Source organism: Brachyhypopomus gauderio, unplaced genomic scaffold, assembly GCF_052324685.1.
Source record: "Brachyhypopomus gauderio isolate BG-103 unplaced genomic scaffold, BGAUD_0.2 sc43, whole genome shotgun sequence".
NCBI lineage: Eukaryota > Metazoa > Chordata > Actinopteri > Gymnotiformes > Hypopomidae > Brachyhypopomus > Brachyhypopomus gauderio.
Genome location: NW_027506869.1, coordinates 2,594,696 through 2,620,859, shown reverse-complemented (window position 1 = coordinate 2,620,859; position 26,164 = coordinate 2,594,696). Strand labels below are relative to the sequence as shown.

Here is a 26,164-nt window from a genome sequence, read left to right as displayed (position 1 = left end):
TATTCGTAAAGCGCTCGTGCCTCTGAACAGAAACTGTGAAATAGCGCCCTCTGTGGTCACAAAACTCGATGGTCACAGAATCTGGTGTAATACCAGCACGGTACCGGTTCTCTTAAAGGGACAGTACACTTGTTTCCTACATGAAAACGAATGGCATGAATGTAAACTATTTGGGTTTTTACATACAGTACAAAATAAATTATGGAAACTTATTAACATGTTAAGCAGCAATATATATAAATTTACATTTCTCAGAAAAGCTAATTAACTATTTATAGTCATTTACATACTAAACTTAGTAGTAATGTTTTGGCTCCTACAGTGCTATAGCGCCACCATCAGGCCAATGTGGGTCCCTATAAGTGAGTGTGGTCCTTTAAACCTAGAGAACAAGTTTGGTGTGTTTTGGCTGCAGGGTGATTTGCAGACAGCAAAATGGGAAAAAGAATAATAATAATAAGAAGAGCAATTCTAACAAAAACTATGTGTGTGAACCCTAATAATCTCAAATGCCGTTTTACAAATTGTGGCAGAGTGAGATTTTGGGGGCAATCCCACTAATTCCCTCCCTAATTGTAAATTGCGGTGGAGCCGTGTGAGTCGCGGGGCAGGTGTATCCTGGCGTTATAAATAGCGGGGGTGTGATTACTTGTGCAGACTCCCTTCTGTCACCCTGCTTCTCCAGCAACTTTAGTGGTGCCAAGTTATTGTTGTTGGGCCTGGCTTCCTTTGGTGGGCCGGCTTAATACCGTCAAGGTATGGCGCTTCTTTTGGCGTCTGATTATCGATGAGTGCTGTGCGCTGAGAACTAACATGCTCTGCTGTTTCGTCGCAGTTCGGTGGGCGCGTCATGAGAATTACTGTGCTGATATCGATCTACCACGGGTGGGCAGTTGCTATTTGCCCTTTGAGAACAACCTGGTTAGGTAAGGTAGGCCCGCTGATTATCGGCACTTTTAATGAAGGGATTTGTTTTTAATTTATTTTCCTTTGTTTAGTCATCACGCTGTTCTGAAGAATTCGCAGTGGCTGTTGGAGCAATGAGCAGATTCCAGTCATAAGGGGGAGAGAAGACAACAGCAATTTTCGCCCAAGGGTGGGGTTTGCTGCGTGGTTCCAGTGGCCGGCAGTGCTGCTGTTTTGTTTGGGGGGCGTTCGTGATTCACGTTGTCCGAGTGATCGTGTGTCCTGTGTTTTCTGCTTTGTTTTCCTGTTTACGTTTTTAGGCTTGGTTTGGCGGCAATATTTTTTGTAGTTTTACATGTTTGATTTGGTTGAGTGGGCTTTATTTCTTTATTCAGTTGCAATGATTTGCGGTGTGATTTCTTTAAATAGTGTTGGTGCCAAACTGCGCTGCAAAGCGTTTGTGTAGTGTTTGAGAATTGTGTTGGTGTTCGTGAGGAAGTTGTTTGTTTATTTATTGGTCCTCTCATTGTCTTGGTCTTGTGTAATTATTTGATTGTTTGTGCAGGGCAGGAGCTGCAGGCCGGACAGAGGCAGATGTCCCAGGTGATGGAATCTCGTGCACGGGTTTGGTAGCGGAGAGTATTGAGTGTGAAGTGTGGTCACGGTGAGCGTATAGTATAGAGGTGATCCCCCTAGCTCCCCTTTTAATTACCAAGGCCGCAGCCCGGTTCCCTCTTGTTTTACTTGTCATTGTGAGTCTGTGCAAATTATATATTTTTATATGATCTATAAAGAGTTGATCAAATATTTTTATGGGTCTGTCTCAAAACCTAGTGAGCTCTCTACATAGACAGCATTTTACGTCATAGGATGCGCGTTCCCGAGAAGTAGGCTGTCTCAATTCTTAGATACCTTAAAATGCTGTCTACTAAGATATCTTAATCTGACCCTGTAATAAGTGAGCATTAGACCCGTCCTCAGCCGGTAAGGCAATCCCATGATGCAACGCGGGGCAGCACGGCGCAGAAAAACTTTTTTCACCATGGCGGACGGAAGAAGGACGGCCAGGGGCGAAGTCATTTTCAAATGTAAGTTATTTAAGTTTTATAGCGTAAGTGTGGTATTTTATGGGTTTTCTTGGCATAACAGAACACAAATTAGCGATTTATTGGGTTAGTCGGTGGCCTTTTTCCAGTTTTTTATATATCGATGCGTTAGCATTTATGCTAGCGGGTTTTGAAGCGTCAGAGCACTGTTTTAGATGGGCTGATGCGAACAGCTGATGCTAACAGCCCATCTAAAAGCGTTTTTTATCAGTCACTGTAATATTTTATTAGTTATCTTAGTTATTCCTTTCTTGTATAGTTTGTTAGCCCTGCTGGGTTAATAAGACATGTATGTGGGCTTTTTAACGTGATAGCCAGTGTTCAGATATACAAATGATTTCCACTCTTTTAGGGACCAGATCAGCAATCGAAGCCTTTATAAAGGCTAGAATAGAAAGAGAGAGGCTCTTCACCGGGCAGAAAAACTCTGCTCTCTCAGCTTGGAAGTAGGAGCTTATTTTAGCCAAACTAGTTAGTTATTAAACGATAATATATTCTTATTCTGTTCCATCTTAAATGATGCAGCTGTTACACTTTGATACACTAAACCAGCTAGCTAACTGGTTCTGATTACAATAATAAAATGATAGGTTTGTGGCAAATAAGTTGATAGAAAACCTGATTTAGAAAACTAAATAGTTAATATGTAACTAATGCATTGTCAGTTACAGTATAAGCTAATATTAAGCTAATAATTGCTTAATATTCATGCATTTAGACATCTTTCTAAACTATTTAAAATTAGGTAGATATTGCAAAATGTTTGATTACACTCGAAGCGTTTGTGTAGAACACTGAGGTTAAAATGTTGTATTTTCCTGAATTATAAAGCATCTTAATGCTGGCAGTGCAAATGTATAACATTTAATGAAAACAAAACTGATTTATTTGTTACTGGTTTAATAAAATCACTGGACACCAGCAATGTTGGCACAAAGTTGCTCCCGTAATTGGTGGCCACTGACAGCTGTAATGTCGTCGTCTTCCTGCATATCAGCTTCATCTTCATCTGCTTCCTCCTCAGGCTGAACAACATCTCCTGCTCCCATGCAGATGTTGTGCAGAGTGACACAGGCAGGGGCTTTGATTCACACATGGCACCCATCTATTGCACCAACTACAGAGTGGAAAGCTCCATGGTTTCCCAGCCTCACAAAGCCATCAGAGATGCTCTGCAGTTCTTCTGGTTTTGGGTGCCGGATAACTTTCAGAAGGATTCGCCGCATTTCATTGGCCACTCTGTGAATTACATGGTGCACTGTAGAACGGGGCATAGAAAAATCACGGGATACAATGCGGTATGATGTGCCACAGGCCAACCAAAAAAGAAACCAACACTTCGATGGCTCCCCCCCAACCATGGGTGCTCTCATGGTTGATGAGTTGTAAAAGCACTTTCAGGGATTCACGGTTCAGGCAAAAGTCAGGCTTGGTGTCTTGGGTGCTTTGGCTTGCTCATTAGGGTTCTGGACCCATAGTATTGTTAACCTTTTAAATCCTGTAAAGCGCTTTGTGACATGTGTTGTGAAAAGCGCTATACAAATAAACTTTGATTTGATTTGGGTGTCGTCCAGTAATATTCTCAGAAGTGGTACACTTGTGTTCAGAGCACAGTATCTTGTAGGTCTTTCTCCCTGCAAGAAATGGAAAAATAACTTTTGTGTGTGTGTGAAGTTATTTTCCGAAACAGAAAAGTGATTTACTTCGTGTTTAAAGAATATCACTTATCTGTTTTGTAAATTAACTGTTCACGCATGTTCTAATTTGATCGATCTATTTATTTATTTAAAATGAATTGTCTACATATGTATATTTGTATCACTTTGCTTAAAATAAAATGTATAAAATGCGTATTTGCAGATGAGTTTTATCCTTTAAAAACATACCTTTTATGCTTAAAAGACAGCATTATAATAGGGGGGGATTCATTGTTGAAATCAAGTACCGGAGGAAAGTTTTTACCTCCGAGAAAATCTGAGCAGATCTTACCCGTTCAAGGACAGAAATCAGCGTTCGTCTTCTTAAATTTCGGCGTCTGGCTGCAGCACGTCGGCTTTCACGTCTCCGTCGCTCTTCCTCCAGCGCAAAAACAATTAAAATTGCAATAAAAACTGCAACAGGTTCGTCCATAATGCCGGTATAGCGATTACCCGAGGTGTTTACCGCAGTTGAGGTGAGTAAACAGCGGGCGCGTGCTGTGGGCGGGGCCAAGTCGTGACGCAGTCGCTGTCTAACTAGAGCGTCCCAATAATGTGCCTTATGAGGCTGGATGGCGGTTAGAACGTTGTCTAGTTAGACAGCTCTCTACATAGTCAATGCCTACGTAGAGAGCTCACTAGGTTTTGAGACAGACCCACTATTAAAGAAATTATTGGAACTACCTCTCTGGTCCAGTGGTCTTAAACTTGTGTCCTTTTTCTTTAATGGTCTTATTTTGTGCTGAGGCTTTCATTTGCCTCAGTGTAATTCCTTGGGGTGAAATTCCCCTAGGTGGCGTGGTCGTGCATTATTTCTTCTTTTTGGGTTTTGTTAGTCCTGCTCGCCACAAAATAAAAGTTGGTATAACTGTATTTCACAGAGTAGAAATAAGCTTTAGTCAGTAGTCTATTTCAGTGAGTGTACACCAGGTGGCTCTGCCTTAATCCAGTATTGTTACATTTTTGCAGAGCGATGTCAAAACCATGATGACGTATGCGCACAAGACAGTGGTTCCAAGACAGCCGCTCCGGAATCTGATTTTCCCTTTTGATTCTGGAAGAGCACCTTCACGAATTAAAACGAGCCGGCTGCCTAGCTGAGGAACCGCGTTCAGGAACCGTGTTCAGCGTCAGGAACGTTCTTCGTAAATCTTTGTGAAACATCACCGGGTCTGATGGTGCTGAGTAAGTAACTCTCTCTTTTTGTCAAAAACATGTTTCATACGGGAGGTTTTCTTATTTGGCCTGATGACTGGAGTATTTCAAGCTTGTTTATGCTTTTGTCTTAAACAGTGAAAGCTGGCCCAGCCGTCGCTGGTGCAGGTAGGACTGAGCTGACTTTAATAACTTTATTATTACTTTAATATGACTTATGGCACAATCCAAATACCCTCCGGCTTATTTACTCAGTTTTGAAGGTAAAATGCCGGTGCCTATCTGCTTCTCTATCTCGTCACCAAATAAACGAGTCAACGCCGTTTTTTTTTTTTCGTTTTCCAGTTGGTCTCGTGGTGTTAACCCCCTTCGTACTAACGGGAGTGGGCTTCACCGCTGCTGGTGTAACGGCAGGATCTATAGCCGCCGGGATGATGTCATCCGCAGCGGTGGCTAACGGCGGGGCGGTGGCGGCCGGTAGTCTTGTAGCCGTGTTACAGTCTGTCGGTAAGACACCGAAACAAGTCTTTAGCGACCTGTGGCCTGTATTGATCTGAATTGATTTGTTATTTGTTTCCTCTGTGTATAGGCTATTTGACATTGCGATTTGCGTAAATAAATAAAAATTAGAGATGATGAAAACGGTCTCTGTAGCTGGAACTGCAATAAAGTATGTTGCTTTGTGCTCACCGACTACAAGTCTGTCTCTTGTTTTAACTTTGACTTTGACAGTGTTGAAACTGTTTATATTTACGCAGTCCACTGTGCCCTGAATCTGAAAACGCTTCAACTTCCTTATAAATCAAATTAGACGGGAGTTGGAATTTAACAACGTCAGGGTACAATAAATATTATTAAAGAGCTCTTGGGAACTCAACACGTTTCGCTTTCTTGTGCATTGCAGAATAGTAGCTGACAATGTGAAAGTAAAGCGGAGTTTGGAAGTTTGTTTTATGGAAAAAAGAAATGTGACGTATTTTTAAATCTATTAATGTATGTTTATTTATTGTAGACATAGGCCTATCTGGGTTTCCATTAGATCGCTACCTGACTAGCTACTTTATTGCATACTTTATTGCATATTTTAGCTTTGAATAGACTCGTTGCCTAACAACCATTGTGTGCCAAAGCAGTTTCAGTGTTGCGCCCAATGTGACGCGCTTTCACGTGGACATTACTAATAAGGATCTGGATGATACGCCCAATAACATGCGTTCACCAGATTTTTGGTTTTTTTATCACCAAAATAGACAAAACACAACCTGGTAAGACGAAGGGAACAACACTAGTTTGTTGTAACTAGAAACGAGAGTTGTGTTAGACTCTTGTTTCTCTTAGTTTTCGTTACAATATCTAGTTAGCAAGCTTTACTCATTCAGCCCCGTTCAAACTAATGAGATGCTGTATAACACAATTCTTGTTTCTGGTTTAAAATCTGCAGATTGTCATTCACAAAAGTTATACAGTGTAAAGGTTTTGATATCGTCTTCAGACATAGATCATAGCCACCACTATTCATAAACATATGTTCTGCCTGCAGTGTTAGCTCGCACCAGGAGAACAGATTCACAACTCACAGGTGTCAAGGAAAGTGCGTAAACGTTTAATAGGAAGAGAGAGAAAGAAAAGTACACTATACATGTATTTTAATTCTCAGGCCTGGAGCAGTAATATACTTGCAATACTGACCACAGGACTTCACAATAATACAAACTGACTTATTTCCTTTTTATTAGGCCTACGATTACATATTGAAATAAATATTACGATCAAATATTCTCCAAATATGTTTAGTTACTGTGGTGGAAATTCTCCGTCACAACAACCAGCGTCTCTGTAAGAATAGTTACGAGCTCTAGGAGTGTCAGAAAGCACACGCACGCAAATTGGTTACTTCACCAAAGCACTAGTTTATTTCTCATGATGCCAGTCCTTATACACATTGAGGGTCATGGGCTGTGTTCGAAATAGACTACTGCATACTGGACTCAGTATATACTGGATACTGCTTACTGGTCCTCGTAGTAGTATGCAGTACAGTTTCCAGTATGCGACAAAAGCAAAGCACACTACGGGGTCACGTGAACGTAGCATTGCATGATGGGATGCAGTACACCACGAAGATAGCTCTGTTCGTGTACTAGAATATTTTGCGGAAGTAGTAGGTCATCCGGGTATGTTTCGCGTACTGGAAATTTTCATTTTGGTCACATACTGCATACGACATACTGATTTGGGGCTCGATCAGTATGCCAGTAGTATGTAGTAGAATATTTCGAACACAGCCATGTACACAAAGTCATACTATTTACGGACACAAGATCACACAGATAAGATATACATCAGTATCAGTAATGTCTGCCTAAGCACAGCATAAATTCTGCACTCTTGTGGAAACTGCTTCTGTCTGGAACATGTCTTCATTCCCGTCGTCTTCGTCCTCTCGTCTGGTCCCTTGACCCAAGGGTGACCTAAAACTTTCTCATTTGATCCCACGCAATGTACAAAAATAATGTCTTATATCATAAAGCAGCAACTCAGCACAACATAACAATATTGACTAGAGTGCTCAATGAACTAAGTTAAAATCACATCGTATTACTTATAATGATGTCATCAGCTGCCACAGCTAATCGCAGAGGAGTGGCCGTGGGCTGTGTGGTGGCTCTTCTACAGTCAGCAGGGGGACCACTCTAGCATCCCAGACAAACAACCAAACAAACCATCTTCCTAGTCGGTGGGATTAAAGTTTGGTCCTCTTTGCTCTACAGGTGCTGCAGGCTTGTCACCAGGTCTGACGATGGCTGTGGCGTTTGCAGGTGGTTTGCTGGGTTCAAGGGTTGCTAGGTTTTGTAGGACACCTAAGCTCCATTCTCGGTTGCCAGCCTTACCTCACAAGTCCACCAAAGCCTGATGCTACTGGTTTACGTAGCCTACCTCGCCTTCCTGAGGTCTTCGCAGAGGATGAGGACCAGGAACTTCTAAACAGCCCCTCAAAACAAATGTGTAATAATTTCTAACAAAAAATAATAAAATGTATTTGTTTGGCCACCAGAGAGGAAAATGTCTTGTTCTTTTCCTAACGTTTCCGAGCAAAACACTAACACTAATAAACAATTTTTGGAAGTGTGGAAACACTAATAAATACACGAACAGAACAAACTAGGAACAGTTTAAATAATGAACAAGGCGGCATATCCTTCCCCACCTCGTGGTGAGAATAAGCAAGAAATCACTTGGGCTCTGTTCGAAATAGACTACTACATACTGGATACTGCATACTGGACTCAGTATATACTGGATACTGCATACCGGTCCTCGTAGTAGTATGCAGTACAGTTTCCAGTATGCGACAAAAGCAAAGCACACTACGGGGTCACGTGAACGTAGCATTGCATGATGGGATGCAGTACACCACGAAGATAGCTCTGTTCGTGTACTAGAATATTTTGCGGAAGTAGTAGGTCATCCGGGTATGTTTCGCGTACTGGAAATTTTCATTTTGGTCACATACTGCATACGACATACTGATTTGGGGCTCGATCAGTATGCCAGTAGTATGTAGTAGAATATTTCGAACACAGCCATGTACACAAAGTCATACTATTTACGGACACAAGATCACACAGATAAGATATACATCAGTATCAGTAATGTCTGCCTAAGCACAGCATAAATTCTGCACTCTTGTGGAAACTGCTTCTGTCTGGAACATGTCTTCATTCCCGTCGTCTTCGTCCTCTCGTCTGGTCCCTTGACCCAAGGGTGACCTAAAACTTTCTCATTTGATCCCACGCAATGTACAAAAATAATGTCTTATATCATAAAGCAGCAACTCAGCACAACATAACAATATTGACTAGAGTGCTCAATGAACTAAGTTAAAATCACATCGTATTACTTATAATGATGTCATCAGCTGCCACAGCTAATCGCAGAGGAGTGGCCGTGGGCTGTGTGGTGGCTCTTCTACAGTCAGCAGGGGGACCACTCTAGCATCCCAGACAAACAACCAAACAAACCATCTTCCTAGTCGGTGGGATTAAAGTTTGGTCCTCTTTGCTCTACAGGTGCTGCAGGCTTGTCACCAGGTCTGACGATGGCTGTGGCGTTTGCAGGTGGTTTGCTGGGTTCAAGGGTTGCTAGGTTTTGTAGGACACCTAAGCTCCATTCTCGGTTGCCAGCCTTACCTCACAAGTCCACCAAAGCCTGATGCTACTGGTTTACGTAGCCTACCTCGCCTTCCTGAGGTCTTCGCAGAGGATGAGGACCAGGAACTTCTAAACAGCCCCTCAAAACAAATGTGTAATAATTTCTAACAAAAAATAATAAAATGTATTTGTTTGGCCACCAGAGAGGAAAATGTCTTGTTCTTTTCCTAACGTTTCCGAGCAAAACACTAACACTAATAAACAATTTTTGGAAGTGTGGAAACACTAATAAATACACGAACAGAACAAACTAGGAACAGTTTAAATAATGAACAAGGCGGCATATCCTTCCCCACCTCGTGGTGAGAATAAGCAAGAAATCACTTGGGCTCTGTTCGAAATAGACTACTACATACTGGATACTGCATACTGGACTCAGTATATACTGGATACTGCATACCGGTCCTCGTAGTAGTATGCAGTACAGTTTCCAGTATGCGACAAAAGCAAAGCATACTACGGGGTTACATGAACATAGCGTTGCATGATGGGATGCAATACACCACGAAGATAGCTCTGTTCGCGTACTGGAATATTTTGCGGAAGTAGTAGGTCATCCGGGTATGTTTCGCGTACTGGAAATTTTCATTTTGGTCACATACTGCATACAGCATACTGATTTGGGGCTCGATCAGTACGCCAGTAGTATGTAGTAGGCTATTTCGAACAGAGCCTTGGTTTATGTTGAAAAATAATCATGAAAGCACATGGTTACCACGACGCTAGTGATGTCGAAACTATAACTTGGGCTCCGTCCGAAATGCAATACTTCCTTCCTCTTCAGTACGCCAAAGCAGCACGAGATAAAGGGTAGTGTGTCTGAAAACACTAAACGAAAAGTACCCGGATGTCTTACTGAATCGAGCGCCGTTTTGAAGTATGTGATTGAGGCACAATGTCCTATGATTCAACTGAAGCAGCAGAGGTGTTCGGAGCAGAGAAAAAAAAATGACAGCCGGCTCTTTACAAGATACAACAGGGTATATGCAGCAATACTGAAGTTAATTTCAATACCGTTTAAAGACTTTTTAAAGACCTTCCAAAAAATTTTAAGATCTCATCACCACTTTAAGTTTTAATCAGCACCAGATCTTTAACTTACAAAATTACTGTAATTTGCAATTTAATCTTTAAAACACAACCATACAACAGATCTCTGATATGAAGAAACAACGGTCAAAAGAATAAATTGAACCAGGGCTAGATATAGCCTACTAAAATATTACTTTGGTCACGACAAGAAACAAGTAACTCTATTCATCACAACTAGGACAACTTGGTTAAACTGATGAATAACAAATAACAATAAACACGGTAGGCCTAATTATGACATGTAGCCTACCTCAGTGCATTTGTTTTGCATTCTAATGACTCTTCAGTTTGCATCAACTCTGAGTTTTCCTTTAACGCTGTGACGGTGCTCATGTGACGTTTATGCATTGTGTTATGTTCGTTTATGTATAAATGGAGCATCTGTAGCCGCATGTGTGGTATGTTCGTTTTTTCACAATAAATGAACACATGAGCGTCAACACCAAGTTAAAACAATTCTCAGCATGTCGTTATTACAGATCCTTATGTCGTTAAAATGAGAACTATCGTTATTACGAGATCCTTATGTCGTTAAAACGACATAACTACACCGCGTTAAAGTTGGTTTCGGTTATTTTAGTACATTCACAATAACATGTCAACGATATAAAATACGTCTATTCCTGACGTAAACAAAGTTGTAGATGTTTTGGTTGCCAGAAATAAGAATTTACCTATTTTGGTACTTTTGCTGATACTGTCTTAAAGCTATTGAAGAAAGAATAACACAGTGTAGTTAGGTCGTATTAACGACATATCTCGTAATAACGAGTTTTCTCGTTTTAACGACATAAGGATCTCGTAATAACGACACGCTGAAGATTTTTTTTAACATACGCTAAATACGCTTCCGTAAGCAGAACGTACTGCATTGAAATCTAGTATACTGCTTAAGTTCGGGGGGGGCGTGCCAAGATGGACGAGTGAGCACACGCTTTTACCGAGCGCTGCGAAGTTTCAGTCTTTGTTAACAGTGGAGTTATAGTTTGTTCTTCAATAAACTGTCACTACCTTGACACTCTTATACCACGAATAGAGAAGAGAATTTGAACATGCCTGTAAAACGCGATAGGAGCCGAACTTTGGAAGGTTCAAAAGCCTCGCCGCCTGGAGCTAATGCTAATGCCGGCAATATGCTAATCGATAGCCTGCATAGCTACGCTGCTCCTGTGACTCTTCCTGTAGTTGAGGACGATCTGGAAGACTTCCCTTCCTTTCCTGTCACTCCGAGCAAATCGCCAGCCCCAAAGAAGGTGATGTATACTCGTGATAACTCCGAACAAGCCAACGCTGATGACATAGTTGCCTCGCTGTCTGCACTGATAAATACCAGGTCTGACAACATTGAGAAAATGGTCGGTGCAAATGTGTTGAAAATTGAAGGCTTAAAGAAGACCATTGATTTTGCCTGTGCTGAAATCAAGGACATAAAAGAAAAAGTATCTACACTTGAAAAGCGAGTTTCTCATGAGGAAAGACTGGTAGAGGACTGTCGTTTAAGGATTTCTGAGCTGGAAAGGTACTCACGGAAATGGAACTTACGACTCTATGGAGTGAAAGAGCTGGAGAAGGAAGATGTACGGCAGAAGACCATTGAGATTTGTCTGGATGTCCTCCCAGAATGGAAGACCAAGCTCGCTGATGCAATCGATACAGTGCATCGTCTCGGCGCCAAGCGACCCAGCAAACATGGCAACAGTGGCCCTCTTTGGGACCACAGCGGGCTTAAAATGTGGCCCTATTTGGGCTGCCCACATTGGACCCCTTCCGTTTTGAACGTGGGGGCGTAACAGGGCCCACTGTTATGGACCCAAATGGGCTACCCGCAATCAGCCCAGTTATCCGAGTTTGCCCAATTCAAGCCCTTTCTTAGCCGACTACTTAGCCCACAGTTGCCTACACTGGCCCCACATATCCCAGCAAACATGGCAACAGTGGCCCTCTTTGGGACCACAGCGGGCTTAAAATGTGGCCCTATTTGGGCTGCCCACATTGGACCCCTTCCGGTTTGAACGTGGGGGCGTAACAGGGCCCACTGTTATGGACCCAAATGGGCTACCCACAATCAGCCCAGTTATCTGGCTTTGCCCAATTCAAGCCCTTTCTTAGCCGACTACTTAGCCCACAGTTGCCTACACTGGTCCCATATAACTTGCCATTGTTCAGCCTATAGCGGTCAATTTGCCACTTTCCCACTCTGAGCCACTTATGGACCCAATCAGGGCCACTACTCAGCCCACAGCTGCCTACACTGGCCCCACATATCTTACTCACATTAAGCTATTGCACTGTTCCACCCATAGCCACCACCACTTTCCCATAGTTTGCCATCTGTGTATTCTCTTCTTTAAACTACAAATAGATTATCCAGAAAATATTTTTTTTGCCTCTTTTGGAGCCTAAATGCTTACCTCATGTAAAAACCACCAAGAGTTTGGAAAAGGGTCAAGTCATTATTTATTTTACATTGAAAAAACATTAAGTTTAAACTTAAACTAGCATTTACATTTGAACTGCAGATGCAGATGTCTTTTGCATTCAAAAGATTCTTATAATTTATAATGTCACATGCTTGCTGAATATTCTGAGCACAGCAAAAATTATGAGTAATATAAAACAGTAAATGAAATATCTTTCAAGTGCAAGAAAAAAATGACACTGAATTCACTAAGAATATTTTAAACAGAACGACTGGAAAACCATAATCAATAACATGAACATCATAAATCAGACTTGGTTCTGTGTGTGTCTTCTCAACATTCTTTCTTTTCTACCTCCATCACGGTCTCTAGCGTTCCTCAGCCACACCTTGATTGCAGCCTCAACTGCAGCATTGGTCACCTGTTCTGGTGCACTTCTGTGGACTGCCGCTATGTAGTTGTACAGCACAAATGTACAAAAATATTCTGAATGTTTCAGATTAATAAAACAGGTAGAGACTAAAACACTTTCATAAAATTCTATAAAATGTAAAATACATTTTAAACATCTATTAAGTGTTGCCTTCATCCACTATCACTTTACCACAAAAGTGAAAAAGTATTGACTGAGCAATTTCCAGTGAAAACTTAGACAAACTGTACAGATGAATTGCAAGCAAAAGAAATAATAAACCAAAATATCAAAATCCTTCTCACCTATGACCACTTTACAGAGGATGAGATCTTGAAAAGATCTCTTCTCCCCAGAGCCTTTCCAAGAGAGCTGCAGAGCAAGACTGTTAGCAAAGTTGAGGTGATGGAATAAGTTGTAGACACCTAGAAAAAAATATAGATATAAATTTACCTACACATATTCACTGTGTATACACAGAGTTGTATATAAAAGCCAGCAACTAGACTGTAGGTGCTTGAAATCTCGAACGCGGCCTATATTTCGTGTTAAGATATATCTCACAAACAGCATGCTAATGTGTAAATATTTAGCTAGCGGGTCTTGTCAACTAACTAAATTTACGGGCGCACTGCAAACATTATATATACAGTGTGTGTGTGTGTGTGTGTGTGTGTGTGTGTGTGTGTGTGTGTATGTGTATGCGCGAGCGCGTAATAGGTTTGATAAGACACCCTAACAGCAATGGCGTTTATAACGTGGTAGGGATTACACTATGAGTAAAAATGTTAACTGCTTCGAAATTTTGTGCATAATTATTCGAAATTTAAGTGTACGTATCAAATGATTGTATTGGTCAAAACATACCTTACAAATTCGTAATCGATGAACAGACGAGAACCGAGAAAGAGCTGGCAATCTTCTCAACAAACGGTCTGCGCGTGTTCTTCTTGCCGCGATTTAATTATGTGCCTGTTATGTGCCTGATGAAAAATGTTAAGGGCCATCATACAGCTAATTGACTGAGGCAAAACGCCTGTTTTTGAATCACAAATCGTTTAAGTTTTGTGTTTTTGTTTCACTCAGTATATTTTTTATAAGATGAAAAGCGAACAATTGTGGCTGTTGTAATGAATTGTTTAGACACCCAACACTCGCAACAAAAAATATAAAGTGGGATGCAAAATAATATTCTACATGAGTGTCCACCAACTGCTGTTTTAACTACAATTCATCAGACTACAATACACAAAAGTGGGACTGAGGACTTGTTTAGTTTTAAAGTGCTACTTTTAAAGGTGTGGCATATGATGACCAACCATAATAACCACATCTGATGTGAGACTTAAAAAGAGACACAATGCAGCATATTCAAGTAAAAGCAGCTGGGCTGCTGTCCTTAATTTTCTTTACAGTAATCAAACATGCATTTCTTAGTGTGGGGTTGACTATGGGCAAGCCCTGGTGCACTGCCCACATTTAACCTGTAATGGCCAGAAGTGGGTTAATGGGCACGGGCCCATAGTGGGCTAAACTATTTTGTGCCCTCATGAGGTTATCAGTGGGCAAGCCCAATGGTGCACTGCCCACATTTAACCTGTAATGGCCAGAAGTGGGCTAATGGGCACGGGCCCATAGTGGGCTAAACTATTTTGTGCCCTCATGAGGTTATCAGTGGGCAAGCCCAATGGTGCACTGCCCACATTTAACCTGTAATGGCCAGAAGTGGGCTAATGGGCACGGGCCCAGAGTGGGCTAAACTATTTTGTGCCCTCATGAGGTTATCAGTGGGCAAGCCCAATGGTGCACTGCCCACATTTAACCTGTAATGGCCAGAAGTGGGCTAATGGGCACGGGCCCAGAGTGGGCTAAACTATTGTGTCCCATCATGAGGTTATCAGTGGGCAAGCCCAATGGTGCACTGCCCACATTTAACCTGTAATGGCCAGAAGTGGGCTAATGGGCACGGGCCCAGAGTGGGCTAAACTATTATGTCCCATCATGAGGTTATCAGTGGGCAAGCCCTATCCCTCACTGCCCAAAGGAAACCCAAAATGGGCCCAAATGGGATTGTTTGCTGGGGTGTATCTCAGTTTACTTTATATAGATCCTCATACTGGAAACTAAATAACTCCTTGCTTGAGCATAGGTCAGTTAAAAAAAGAGATTGATAAATTATCTAGCCAGTTTTGGGATAAAGCTAGGAAAGAGAAATCTTATAATTCTAACTGGGAGTTGTTTAAATTTGAAGTTGGTAAATTCTTAAGAAGGTATGGAAGTTATGTGGCCAAATCTAGAAGAGTTGAGGAAGAAGAGGTAATCTCTAAAATTGCTTTGTTTTATTCAAAGTCTCCTGAGGACATCTTACAGGAGGACAGATTGAACTTATTAGACCTTCAGAGTGGACTGGATGATATATATCGACGCAAAGCAGAAGGGGCCTTTGTGAGATCCAGGAAGAAGTGGTTGGAAAAAGGGGAGCAAAACTCTGCATACTTTTTTAGGCTGGAAAAACATCGCTCAAAAAACAATACCATACACCAGCTAAACATTGGTGGTGTTATTTCTGAAGATACCAAACTAATTTCCAATTTTTGCTGTAACTTCTATGGAAATCTTTACAGTTCTAAATATGATGAAGTGGCCACAGATATATATTTAGCATCTATAAAAAACTTGATAACAGTGGATTCAAGTGATAAAGATTACTGTGATGCCCCTTTCACCCTGAAGGAGGTACTTGTTTCCATTGACTCTCTTAAGACGAATAAATCTCCGGGTTCAGATGGCCTAACTTCAGAGTTTTACAAATGCTTCTCAAAACAGTTAGCTCCATTTATGCTACAGGTTTTTATAGAAAGCATAGAAAAGAATGCACTCCCTTCAAGCCTTACTCAGGGCATCATCACGTTGATCCCTAAGTCTGACAAGGATGTACTTTTAATTGATAACTGGAGACCCATTTCTCTCCTCAATAATGATTACAAGATCTTTGCCAATGTGCTTGCTAAGAGACTTAAAGTAGTCTTGGACACAGTTATTGGTGAAACACAGTCAGGCTTTATGAGAAATCGTCACATCTCAAATAACATCAGACTTGTACTGGATGTGCTTGATTACTCTGACTTGATAGCTGATGACGGCTTCATTCTCTTCCTGGATTTCTATAAGGCCTTTGACACAATAGAACATCAATTCCTCTTTCGTTCTCTAGAAAAGTTTGGCTTTGGTACTTACTTTGGTAAGGCCATTCAAACCCTGTACGCTAACAGCAATAGCTCTATCAAATTAAAACATGGTATGACCCCCAGATTCAACCTCCAACGAGGTATCCGGCAAGGATGTCCACTTTCTCCCTATCTATTTTTACTTTCTACACAAATTCTCGCAACTCATATTATTAACAGTAATATTCAAGGAATCTCCATAGCTGGCAGGGATATTTTTATTAGTCAATTGGCCGATGATACTACACTCTTTCTAAAAGATATAAATCAAATACCTATTGCTCTCAATATCATCAATGATTTCTCTGTAACGTATTGAACAGGCAGAGAGGGATCCAAATGCGGAAGAACACCGCTTTTATTGAAATGAAACGTTGGTACAAGCACAGGCAGGTGTATCACGAGCACTAGTAACAACTGCGTTGTCTTGGCGTGGTCAGGACGGTCCAGGGTCATACCGGGGAAGCCGAAGTCAGGAGGTACAGAGGGACTAGGCAGGAGACGAGGTCGGGGACGTAAGCGAGGGTCGGAACACAGGAAAGCAGGCAGGTAATAGAAAGGCTTGGTATGCGGCATGAGTCGGCAATACTTCGCGACTAGGAAGTGGAATGTGGGCGTTTAAGTAGAGATACAGGGGGTGTGGTGATGAGTGTCAGGTGAGGCTGGTTAGGTGGAGATCAGGTGGCATTCCTTACATTCTCTAAGGCTTCTGGTTTATGTTTGAATATTAAAAAATGTGAACTGCTACCAGTCAAAAACTGTGATGTTCAGTCTATCTGCAATATTATGGTAAGAGAGGAGGTTAAATATTTGGGCCTTGTGATCACCAAGAATCAAAAATTAAGATCTTCCTTAAATTTTACTCCAATCATTCAGAAAACTCAAAAGAAGCTTAATCAGTGGTTACAGAGGGATTTATCTCTGCGGGGCAGAGTATTATTAACTAAAGCAGAGGGGCTTTCCAGACTATCTTATGCAGCCATTTCACTACAGCTAGATGGTAAAATCAGTACAACTATCGATCAAATGCAGGCCCGTTGACAGTCTCGCTGGGGCCCGGGACAAGAAAGATTCATGTGCCCCCACCCCCCCCCCCCCCCCCCCTACGCGAAATTGACGTAATCGCAGTGGCTCCGCGTGTGCACGAGGGCCTCGCGCGCTGTCGGTTCGCGAGGTCGTGCACCTCTCGAATTTTGTAACTTCGCGCGCGCCGCGCTTCAGCGCGATGGACAAAGTCATGTTTGCAGGGTTCATACACCTTTATAAGGTGGAATTCAAGCACTTGTACGTCATTTTCAAGGTCCATTTCAATATTTTCCAGCACGTTAAACTTAATTAAGGTAAATATTTATACATATACTCGAAATGATTCAAAATAATTCGCTTTTTATCACATTATTTAATAGTTGTTTATTTTCAAAACGCCCAATCTTGTCTTCACGAGAACTGTTCAGTCAGACAGCTATTTGTTGTGAAACGAAGTAGTTACAATTTCAAGCATTTTCAAGTACTTTACCCTAAATTCCAGCACTTTTCAAACATGGAACACAATGCAACTTTAAAATTCGTCAGGTAAATGTTTTTCCTTTCTTTTCTGCGCTCCAGATTTCAGTATTTACTTTAACTATCCACCACTGTATTTCTCGCTGTTGGGCGGATACCGGCCGGCTACAGTCGGTGCTGGATCAAACCATTTTCCAGTGGGATGCGGGGGTGTATGCACTTAATGGAAAATATGCAGATAGGTAAAAAACATATATATTTGAGCCATTGAGCTTATTATGAGTACATAATTTTATATTAATGAAAGATTTCAAGATTATTTAAAAATTATAGACTTTAAATAAAAAATAAATTGCTGGGCTCTTTGATGGGCCCCCCTGGCCCTAGGGCCCGGGACAACAGACCCGGTTGTCCCCCCCTGTCGACGGGGCTGATCAAATGCTCTTCAACTTCCTTTGGAGGAATCGTACACATTATATAAGGAAAAGTGTTGTAATGAATAGATATGAATCTGGAGGACTTAATTTTTTGGACTTTACTACCATGAATAACACATTTAAAAGTAATTGGGCTAGAAACTTCATAAAAAATCCTACATCAATTTGGAATTTTATTCCCCACTACATTTTTCCCGTTTTGGTGGACTGCACTTCCTTCTGAGGTGTAACTATAATGTAGCTAGACTCCCTGCCAAACTGTCAGTGTTCCATAAACAGGTTCTCCTGGCCTGGAATTTGGTTTATAAGCATAATTTCTCACCACATTGTTATATTATATGGAATAATAGAGACATTATTTCTAAAAATAAATCACTTTTTCTTGAATCTTGGTTTCAGAATGAGATTTGGTTGGTGAGTCAGTTATTTAATGAGGAGGGGTCACTTCTCTGTTACACTGAATTTCTGTCCAGATATAACTTTCATCCGACTCCTGAGGAATTCTCCTCTGTCATCAATGCCATTCCTTCAGGCGTTTTAATGCTGTTTAGAGACAGACCGACACCTTTGGCTGCACAGGGATCACTCCTCTGTATAACTGACTGTCCAGAAGGGAAAATCTGCCTTTCATCACAACCCCAAAAGAAAAAGAATAAAGAAATACGTGCTTTATTCCAAAAAGATATTGTTACCATCCCTTACATAACTGCATATTGGAGTCGCCTCAGCAACAACATTGACTGGGAAAAAGTTTGGATGCTCCCACATAAATTTTTAATTACAAACAAAGTTAAGGAGGTATCATATAAGATTTTACATAAATGCTACCCTGCCAACCATTATATGCAAAAATTCAAGAAAAACATCAACACAAATTGCTCTTTTTGTAACTCCCATCCAGAAACAGTGGTTCATTTATTCTGGCATTGTTCGCAGAGCAAACAATTTTGGGGAGACCTCAGCAGATTTTTCATTGATCATCTCCTCAAAGATTTTGTTTTATACTGGGAAAATGTTGTCTTTGGCTTTCATAAGTATGCCAAGAAAGAGGGGAAATGCTATTTTTTACTAAACCTGATTTTGCTTCAAGCTAAATTTTTTATTCATAAAAGTAAGTTTGGTAAGAAAACCCCTTGTTTTTTAGTATTCAGAAAGGAAATGGAATATTATTTCAAATTGCTTGCTGATTCAACAAACAAGAAGGCTATCAGAACTTTGAATGTATGTTCCACTTATAACCTGTTTGTTTAATGTAGATAACCCCTGGCTCGTCTGGCTCATTTGTATGTTATGTTTTTGTATACTGTTCGTTGTATACTTACCTCTGTGAAGTGTGATTTAATAAAAAAATAAAAAAAATACTGCTTAAGTTCGGCATTTCATATGCAGCCTTGAGGGTTCTTGATGACGCATGCGCACAGAGACAGTGCGACAAATCTGACTTTCAGTTTTGATTCTGTGGAAGAGTTCGGCTTCACCAATAAAAACAAGCCGCTCAGCTGAGGAACCGCTTTCAGTAACCGTGTTCAGCGTCAGAAGCGTTCTTTGTAAATCTTTGTGAAACATCACCAGGTGTGATGGTGCTGAGTAAGTAACCCACTTATTTTTTGTCACAAACATGTTTCATACGGGAGTTTTTATTTACTTGGACGACTGATGTAGATTGTTTATGCTTTTCTCTTAAACAGTAGAAGCAGGCACAGCTGTCGTGTGTGCAGGTAGGTATAGTATTACTTTAATGTGACTTTAATATTACTTTAATATGACTTTAATATAACCTTAATATGACTTTATGTGACTTTTGGCACAAGCTAAACACCCTCCGGCTTCTTTACTCAGTTTCCAGTGCTTTTCTCTAATCCCGTCACCAAAGAAACGAGTCAACGCCGTTTTTCGTTTTCCTGGTCTTCCAGTTGGTCTCGTGGTGTTAACCCCCCTCGTACTAACGAGAGTGGGCTTCACCGCTGCTGGTGTAACGGCAGGATCTTATGCCGCCGGGATGATGTCATCCGCAGCGGTGGCTAACGGCGGGGCGGTGGCGGCCGGTAGTCTTGTAGCCATGCTACAGTCTGTCGGTAAGACACAGAAACAAGTCTTTAGCGACCTGTGGCCTGTGTTGAACTGTATTGATTTATATTATTTATGTTTTCTGTGAGTATTTATAGGATATTTGACACTGCGATTTGCATAAATAAAGAAAAATTAAGAGAGTATTAAAAGAGTCTGTAGCTGGAACTGCAGTGAAGTATGTTGCTTTGTGCTCACCGACTACAAGTCTGTCTCTTGTTTTAACTTTGACTTTGTCAGTACTGTTTCGAGTCAGTTTTGAAGCTCTGTATATTTACGCCGTCCATATTGCCCTGAAGCTGAAAACGCTTCCAAATTTCCATTCTTATTAATGTTATTTTTCTAGGCTACATCTAAACTTATCAAATTAGACGGGAGGTGGAATTTATTTAACAACAACGTCAGGTTACAATAAATATTCTTAAATTGCTCTTGGGAACTCAACACGTTTCGCTTTCTTGTGCATTGCAGAATAACTGTAGCCTAGCTGGCATTGTGAGAGTAAAGCGGAGTTTGGAAATTTTGTTTTATGGAAAAAATAAATGTGACGTATTTTTAAATCTATGTTTATCTATCATTGACATAGGCTTATCGCTACCTGACTAGCTACTTTATTGCAGATTTTAGCTTTGAATAGACTCGTTGCCTAGCAACCATTGTGTGTCAAAGCATTATGACAAACTTTCAAAGCAGTTTCAGAGCGTTGCGCCCAATGTGACGCGCATTCACGTGGACATTACTAATAAGGATCTGGATGATACGCCCAACATCATGCATTCACCAGATTTTTGTTTGTTATTTAGGAGCAGCCGGTTTGCCCACCGCCGGGACGGCCGTGGTGGCTGCTCTCGGAGCAGTTGGAGGATGGCTATTTTCATGACACCTTTCAGAGCCAATGTGAAAGCAACTCTTCAGTACAATGAAGTCTTGTTGAAGTCTTCAGTACAGTGAATCAATTTATTGTTGCTTTTGTCTAATCAATAAAAACTATTTCCCTTATTTTGATGTGGGCTGTTTCTCGGTTTTGCTGTCTCCTGATTTCTTTGTGTAACAGGGTTACATGGGAGTTTGTATTTTTGCACTGTGTTAAATATTAATGGATAATTATGTCTCTTTGCAATTTTATGACATCTAGGCTATTTTAAGAGATTAGGAGAAGTGGTAGAAATTGCAGGGTAGTACACAAGGTTTCCAGAGGAACAAGATGTTTTGGACATCGGTGTTGTAATATACTATTTGGAACTAGGTTATCACCATAGGCGGATTGATGTGCACTGGTTGAGCAGCACGGTGGCTGCGGTATGTCTGTATCAGTCCGCATTGATGTCAGCAATAAAACAAGTTGTTCAGTTACCTCTCGGCATATCATTATTAATATAACGAATAACACTTCAGTCGGTAGGTAGGTAGTAACTAGGTGCTCATGCCTCCCAGAACAGCAGATGGCAGTATAATATTTAACTGGCTCAAACACCCGTTAACTCTTAAACGAGGAAGCAACACAAAAACATGGAAGGAAGATGTATTTTATATTTAATAACGTAATTAAAAGCGCTTTAAATATCAACAATTATACTTAACAGTATATATATATTTAAATAGTCTTCGATCATAGAATAATGGACTATTTCAGACGAGCCCTGAACGCTGACTTTGATCACATACTTGGTCGTTTTCAAGCTACGGCGTCTGTGCGCTTCGAGGTGTTTTCGGCCATCTGGAGAGAGATGAAGTTCTCAAGTATATTTTAGTAAGTAGTCACTGTTCCGGCTTGTTTACAGCTTTACATATCGTGTCATTTGATTGCTAGCTTGCTAGCTTTGTTAGCTTTGTAAAACGAATGGTTGATGCCTTACGTTTACGGCACCTATTCTCCAACTAAAGGACCCACAGTGACTTAACTGAATATGTACTGAAGCTTTGTTCACCTTGTTTGTGCAGAAACCTTCAAATGTTGGCACACCGAAGCCAATCTTAGTAAAACCTTTTCTTATGAATAACCAGTGGTCATATTCTGATGGTGATTTGGAGGGTGGTATCTATTAGTGAGAACTGTGGAGGTAAGTCAAGTGAAGGGTAGATGTTGCTGTTTTATTGTGTACTGAAAACTGAATAAAAACCTTATGACTTAGGGTTTGGGAGGTGCTGTTGACTGCTTCCTGTGCTTATGGTCGCCATGCGGTTCTTGCAATGAATTTTTATCGATTGGCTTTGAAATTTTCATTATGGGCTTTACCTGCCCAGAGAGGCATCCTGGACTGGGTTCACTGCTCTTTGAATCTAGACTACTTCCATGTTTGCTAGAAATGTCAAGCCCTTTTAGTAGCCCCTTCTCTCTCCATCCCTTGCTCTCTCCAACTTGCAGTGGTCCTATGGAGCCCAACAGGAGTAGAGTCTTCACACGTTTGGCCCTGTCTGTAGCTGCACCGTACCTCCTCCCCCCATACTCCTTCCAGATCCGTGTTGGAGGTCTCTACCTTCTCTACGGCCTCTACAACTCTCAGCTCACAACTCCCAAAGAAAAGGTAACCATCCTCCAGCTGTTTCCAGGAGCTCTGACCCCTCCTGGTTGAGTCCTCGCTCTTGTTCACAGACTGTGGTGCTTAGTTTAGCATGTAGCTCAAAGAAAGGAAAGTGTTGCTGCTAGCATGTAGTGTTCTTTGACCTTTGACTTTGCGGCAGGTGGCAATTACACGCGTAAATGCAATATCCCCCTTTTCCCCCCCGAAGGCACGTGTGTGCTGGGTGGTGATGAGACAGAGCGGGGTAGCTGTGGTGCTGCAGGACTGCCCTTTCTGTCCTGTCATCCTGTGTCTCCTGTGTAGGTTCGCTTGGCTCTGAAGGACTGGGGCGAGATGATGAGGTTCCAGCAGGACGCGGTGGACGCACAGCACTACGATGTAGTGTTCATCCTCAGAAAGCTCCTGCACGATAAAGCCTTCCATTTCACCGCTATGCCAATCCCGGTAGGTTTATTCACCATTTTTATTTAATAGAATAAGAGAGCTGTGCTAGAATTCATGAATGTTAGACGGTCAGTTTAGAATTTGGAAACGGACAAGAAATGTACATGAATGATGCAGCAGGCATGCTCTCCTAGTGTTCCTGATCTTCTTCCCATTGCCTGGCCTACATTTCCCACAATGCTGCATGTGTTTTTTTTTTGGGTGGGGGGTAGCTGCTCTTTAAGGTGAAGAAGAGGCAGGGACAGGGACCGGGCCAACAGCTGTGTGAGGCCTTCATCGATCGACCATCCCGTGCACAGGAGCTAATCAGCACAGACACGATCGAAGTGAGTAGCCACACCCACATTCCCATGACAACATCAGTAAATGTGGAGTGCTGAGATTTAAGACTGCTGAGGCACCAGAATGAACTCTCTTGTCTTTTACTAAGGACGACAGTCAGATTTGTTATAAATTAGTTATAGCATCCAAATAAAATGTAAGACGTCTATTTTGTACAAAATCAAGTGCAAAATCGGATGTTGCTCAACATCGAGTCTGCACAAAATTGTAATACTTGTGCAATAGGTTAATGAAGTTGTTGTGCCTGTGTGTGCGTGCCCGTATGTGTGTGTGGATGCGTGTGTGTGTATGTGTGTGTGTGTGCATGTGCACTAGGAGCTGGCAAACGTGCACGAGCACTATGAAAATCTGAAGCAGGGGATCTCGGCGCAGACGGAGGGTGCCGTCCTCAACCTGGTCAAACACAACCTGGTGCCCAGACTGCGTGGAGCGGTGCTGACCTATCACAACTGGCAGAGGAACCAGACTGTGAGTGGCAGCTGGGCCAAACGACACCAACAACGACTTTGTATTTGCACTGTCTGTCACATCATCTTGGCTGTGCTCACACGGGTGTGCTTACGTCTGCATCGCTATGTGTCTGTGTGTTTCTCTCTCCGCATTTCTGTAGGTGTTTGGAGATCAGCGTGCTGAGAGTGACAGAGGGGCGGGAGAAGGAACGTCAAATCAAAACGAGGTGTGATTAACCCTGCCCTCAAAGCAGTCCTTTTACATATGCATTTACATATTGATTTCTCCATAACCATTTCCAGCCAATATAAATCCAGTATATATTTCGAAGGCTGTCTATGTTATGATGAAAACCCAGCACACTTGTAATCGTGCAATGTCTCTGTTTGGCCAGAAGGTGCTGGTATCCTCTAAAATACTGATTATTTGAAAGCCTTGAAATGATTATGGAAGTATGTTATATATTATCTGTAATACTGAGCTGTTTTTCCTTTAAAGAGTTCCCGCAGAGCTCAGCTCCTGGCAGTAATTAAATCCAAGTCTTACGGTCAGGCTGTGGAGGTAATGCAGTGTCAAAACATAAGTTGACACCAAATAAAAGTTTTTAAAATGGGTTTAACTTTTACAACAGTCAATCCTCATGCAGAAATATTGTGTGACCTTTTACATGCCAATCACAGCATTTGGTTCAGGCCTGTATTTGGTTCCCTACTTAGATTCATAAAATTATGTTGTGCTAACTTGTAAAACTGTGTTTGTGTGTCAGGCCTCTAAGTCCCGTCGCCACAGACAAATAGAGATTACATCATCAGATACAAAAACAGAACCCACACAGGGGGTACTGGGCCTTAAGAAGAAAACCTTGAAGAAAGAAACTCTCAAAATGAGGACCTCAGGGAACTCGCGTGACACAAACCAAGGTAAACCCCAGGTCTCCTTCTACCTTTTCACACATTCACATGACCCACTAATGCTGACAAACAGCTTTTATGACCAATAGGAGACCTGAGAAGTGAGCTGGAAAGCACAACCCGGTTGTGGCGTCTGACAGAAGTGGAAGACGAGAAGGTCACCGGTAAATATAGCTGTTTTGTGGAGGAGTGTAATCATTTTGATTGATCATATTTTGATTGATCATGTTTATTGTTCTCTTGATCACATCTCCATTTTATTCAGCAGAGACAAAGAAAAGAAGATTCAAATGGAATCAGATAGACCCCTGATTCAACTGGTTATCTGCTCGTGCAAACTGATTTTATCCTCTTATGCTCTGTCAGTTGTTTGACATTTAAGTGCTTACAGTATGGCATTTAACCTTCAGTGTAAAAAAAGTTGGCATTTTAAACGTGTTTCCGGAGAAGCATATACAGCATAACAGATTTGTGGTTTTGGTTTGGATGAGAACGGTCTTCTCCTCTTTAAACCCTGAACCTCACTGCAGCGAAATCAACCCTCCACTGGAGCAAAGAGGAGACATATGATGAAGGATTTCCTAGTGCGGCGAGGTACTTTCTGTTTTGGATGTAAAACATCTCAGCCAACTCTGGCTACCAATTCGCACAACGTTTTGAACTGTGCCAGTGTTATAAGAAAATGTTTGAGTGTTGACTTTTTAATGTTGGCTTTTATTTTCAAACAAAAAGAGTTTACACTACTTAAGGTTCACATGTTTTTATGTTATTACCTTTCATTTGATTTTATCCAAATGTTTTTGGAAAACATTTTGTAATAATTGATTATTATGTGTAAACGCTGTTTCATACATAAATGTTTTTAGAAATGCAGCATTTGATTGGCATCCCATGGTTACTGTACGCTTGACTAAGATGCAGTATACAGTGAATTCACACGACACAGAAGTCTGCCTGCCTGGCTCATTTGCGTGCATACATGAAATGTAGTGTTGCTTCATCATATTCAATTTTTGCCGTTTAAATGTACTAAAGTGTCTTGTGTGGTTTCGATTCTGTATCCTGATGGTATCGGAGCTAACGGTAGGCCTATAAAGTCTCGGAATGGCCGGCATTTGACAAATTAGACGTAAGCGGCACACCATTTTAATGTGAAATAGGCATTTAATGGATTTATTTATTACAATTTTGCTATCGTTGTGGTTTATATGGCTGTCTGGGTCGCTTGCAGGTCAGCCTGAGGGAAGAGAATGCGCGAGAAA

The 26,164-nt window shown here is 41.4% G+C and overlaps 3 protein-coding genes and 2 long non-coding RNA genes across 7 annotated transcripts; 3 read left to right on the top strand and 2 right to left on the bottom strand.

The window, feature by feature from the left end:
* Positions 1-3,213: 3,213 nt before the first annotated feature.
* On the bottom strand, positions 3,214-4,364 carry LOC143485992 (uncharacterized). The gene is made up of 2 exons (XR_013123092.1): positions 4,002-4,364; positions 3,214-3,646 (listed from the first exon to the last, which is right to left on the bottom strand). It is a non-coding gene; the product is annotated as an uncharacterized LOC143485992 (long non-coding RNA).
* Positions 4,365-4,622: 258 nt separating this feature from the next.
* Positions 4,623-9,471, top strand: LOC143485991 (interferon alpha-inducible protein 27, mitochondrial-like). Its single transcript, XM_076985755.1, has 4 exons — positions 4,623-4,894; positions 5,003-5,032; positions 5,210-5,371; positions 7,636-9,471. Exons 1-4 carry the CDS (start codon positions 4,885-4,887, stop codon positions 7,776-7,778), a joined length of 345 nt encoding a protein of 114 aa, XP_076841870.1. The 5' UTR covers positions 4,623-4,884; the 3' UTR covers positions 7,779-9,471.
* Positions 9,472-12,644: 3,173 nt separating this feature from the next.
* LOC143486050 (uncharacterized) lies at positions 12,645-13,964 on the bottom strand. The gene is made up of 3 exons (XR_013123119.1): positions 13,867-13,964; positions 13,305-13,424; positions 12,645-13,037 (listed from the first exon to the last, which is right to left on the bottom strand). It is a non-coding gene; the product is annotated as an uncharacterized LOC143486050 (long non-coding RNA).
* Positions 13,965-19,606: 5,642 nt separating this feature from the next.
* Positions 19,607-21,232, top strand: LOC143486026 (interferon alpha-inducible protein 27-like protein 1). The gene is made up of 4 exons (XM_076985799.1): positions 19,607-19,753; positions 19,855-19,884; positions 20,080-20,241; positions 21,037-21,232. The coding sequence occupies exons 1-4, from the start codon at positions 19,744-19,746 to the stop codon at positions 21,111-21,113; spliced, it is 279 nt and encodes a 92-aa protein (XP_076841914.1). The 5' UTR covers positions 19,607-19,743; the 3' UTR covers positions 21,114-21,232.
* A 144-nt stretch (positions 21,233-21,376) lies between these two features.
* snapc1b (small nuclear RNA activating complex, polypeptide 1b) lies at positions 21,377-25,775 on the top strand. Of its 3 annotated transcripts, none has more exons than XM_076985797.1 (10): positions 21,377-21,983; positions 22,599-22,758; positions 23,059-23,199; positions 23,412-23,525; positions 23,857-24,009; positions 24,152-24,217; positions 24,490-24,552; positions 24,758-24,911; positions 24,992-25,066; positions 25,171-25,775. In XM_076985797.1, exons 1-10 carry the CDS (start codon positions 21,853-21,855, stop codon positions 25,212-25,214), a joined length of 1,101 nt encoding a protein of 366 aa, XP_076841912.1. In that variant the 5' UTR covers positions 21,377-21,852; the 3' UTR covers positions 25,215-25,775. The 3 variants fall into 3 exon arrangements, with proteins under 3 accessions (XP_076841912.1, XP_076841911.1, XP_076841913.1); XM_076985796.1 differs by having other exon boundaries at positions 25,168-25,775; XM_076985798.1 differs by lacking the exon at positions 21,377-21,983 and adding an exon at positions 22,008-22,293 and having other exon boundaries at positions 25,168-25,775.
* The last annotated feature ends 389 nt before the right edge of the window (positions 25,776-26,164 follow it).

Excerpts from the sequence above, each read along its gene's own strand:
- snapc1b (XM_076985796.1), top strand. The coding sequence starts at position 21,853 with ATGGACTATTTCAGACGAGCCCTGAACGCTGACTTTGATCACATACTT. Across the intron at positions 23,200-23,411 it reads TCACCGCTATGCCAATCCCG|CTGCTCTTTAAGGTGAAGAA; the intron begins GTAGGTTTATTC and ends GGTGGGGGGTAG. Across the intron at positions 23,526-23,856 it reads TCAGCACAGACACGATCGAA|GAGCTGGCAAACGTGCACGA; the intron begins GTGAGTAGCCAC and ends CATGTGCACTAG.
- LOC143485991 (XM_076985755.1), top strand. Across the intron at positions 5,033-5,209 it reads CCCAGCCGTCGCTGGTGCAG|TTGGTCTCGTGGTGTTAACC; the intron begins GTAGGACTGAGC and ends TTCGTTTTCCAG. Across the intron at positions 5,372-7,635 it reads AGCCGTGTTACAGTCTGTCG|GTGCTGCAGGCTTGTCACCA; the intron begins GTAAGACACCGA and ends TTTGCTCTACAG.
- LOC143486026 (XM_076985799.1), top strand. Across the intron at positions 19,885-20,079 it reads CACAGCTGTCGTGTGTGCAG|TTGGTCTCGTGGTGTTAACC; the intron begins GTAGGTATAGTA and ends CTGGTCTTCCAG. Across the intron at positions 20,242-21,036 it reads AGCCATGCTACAGTCTGTCG|GAGCAGCCGGTTTGCCCACC; the intron begins GTAAGACACAGA and ends TTTGTTATTTAG.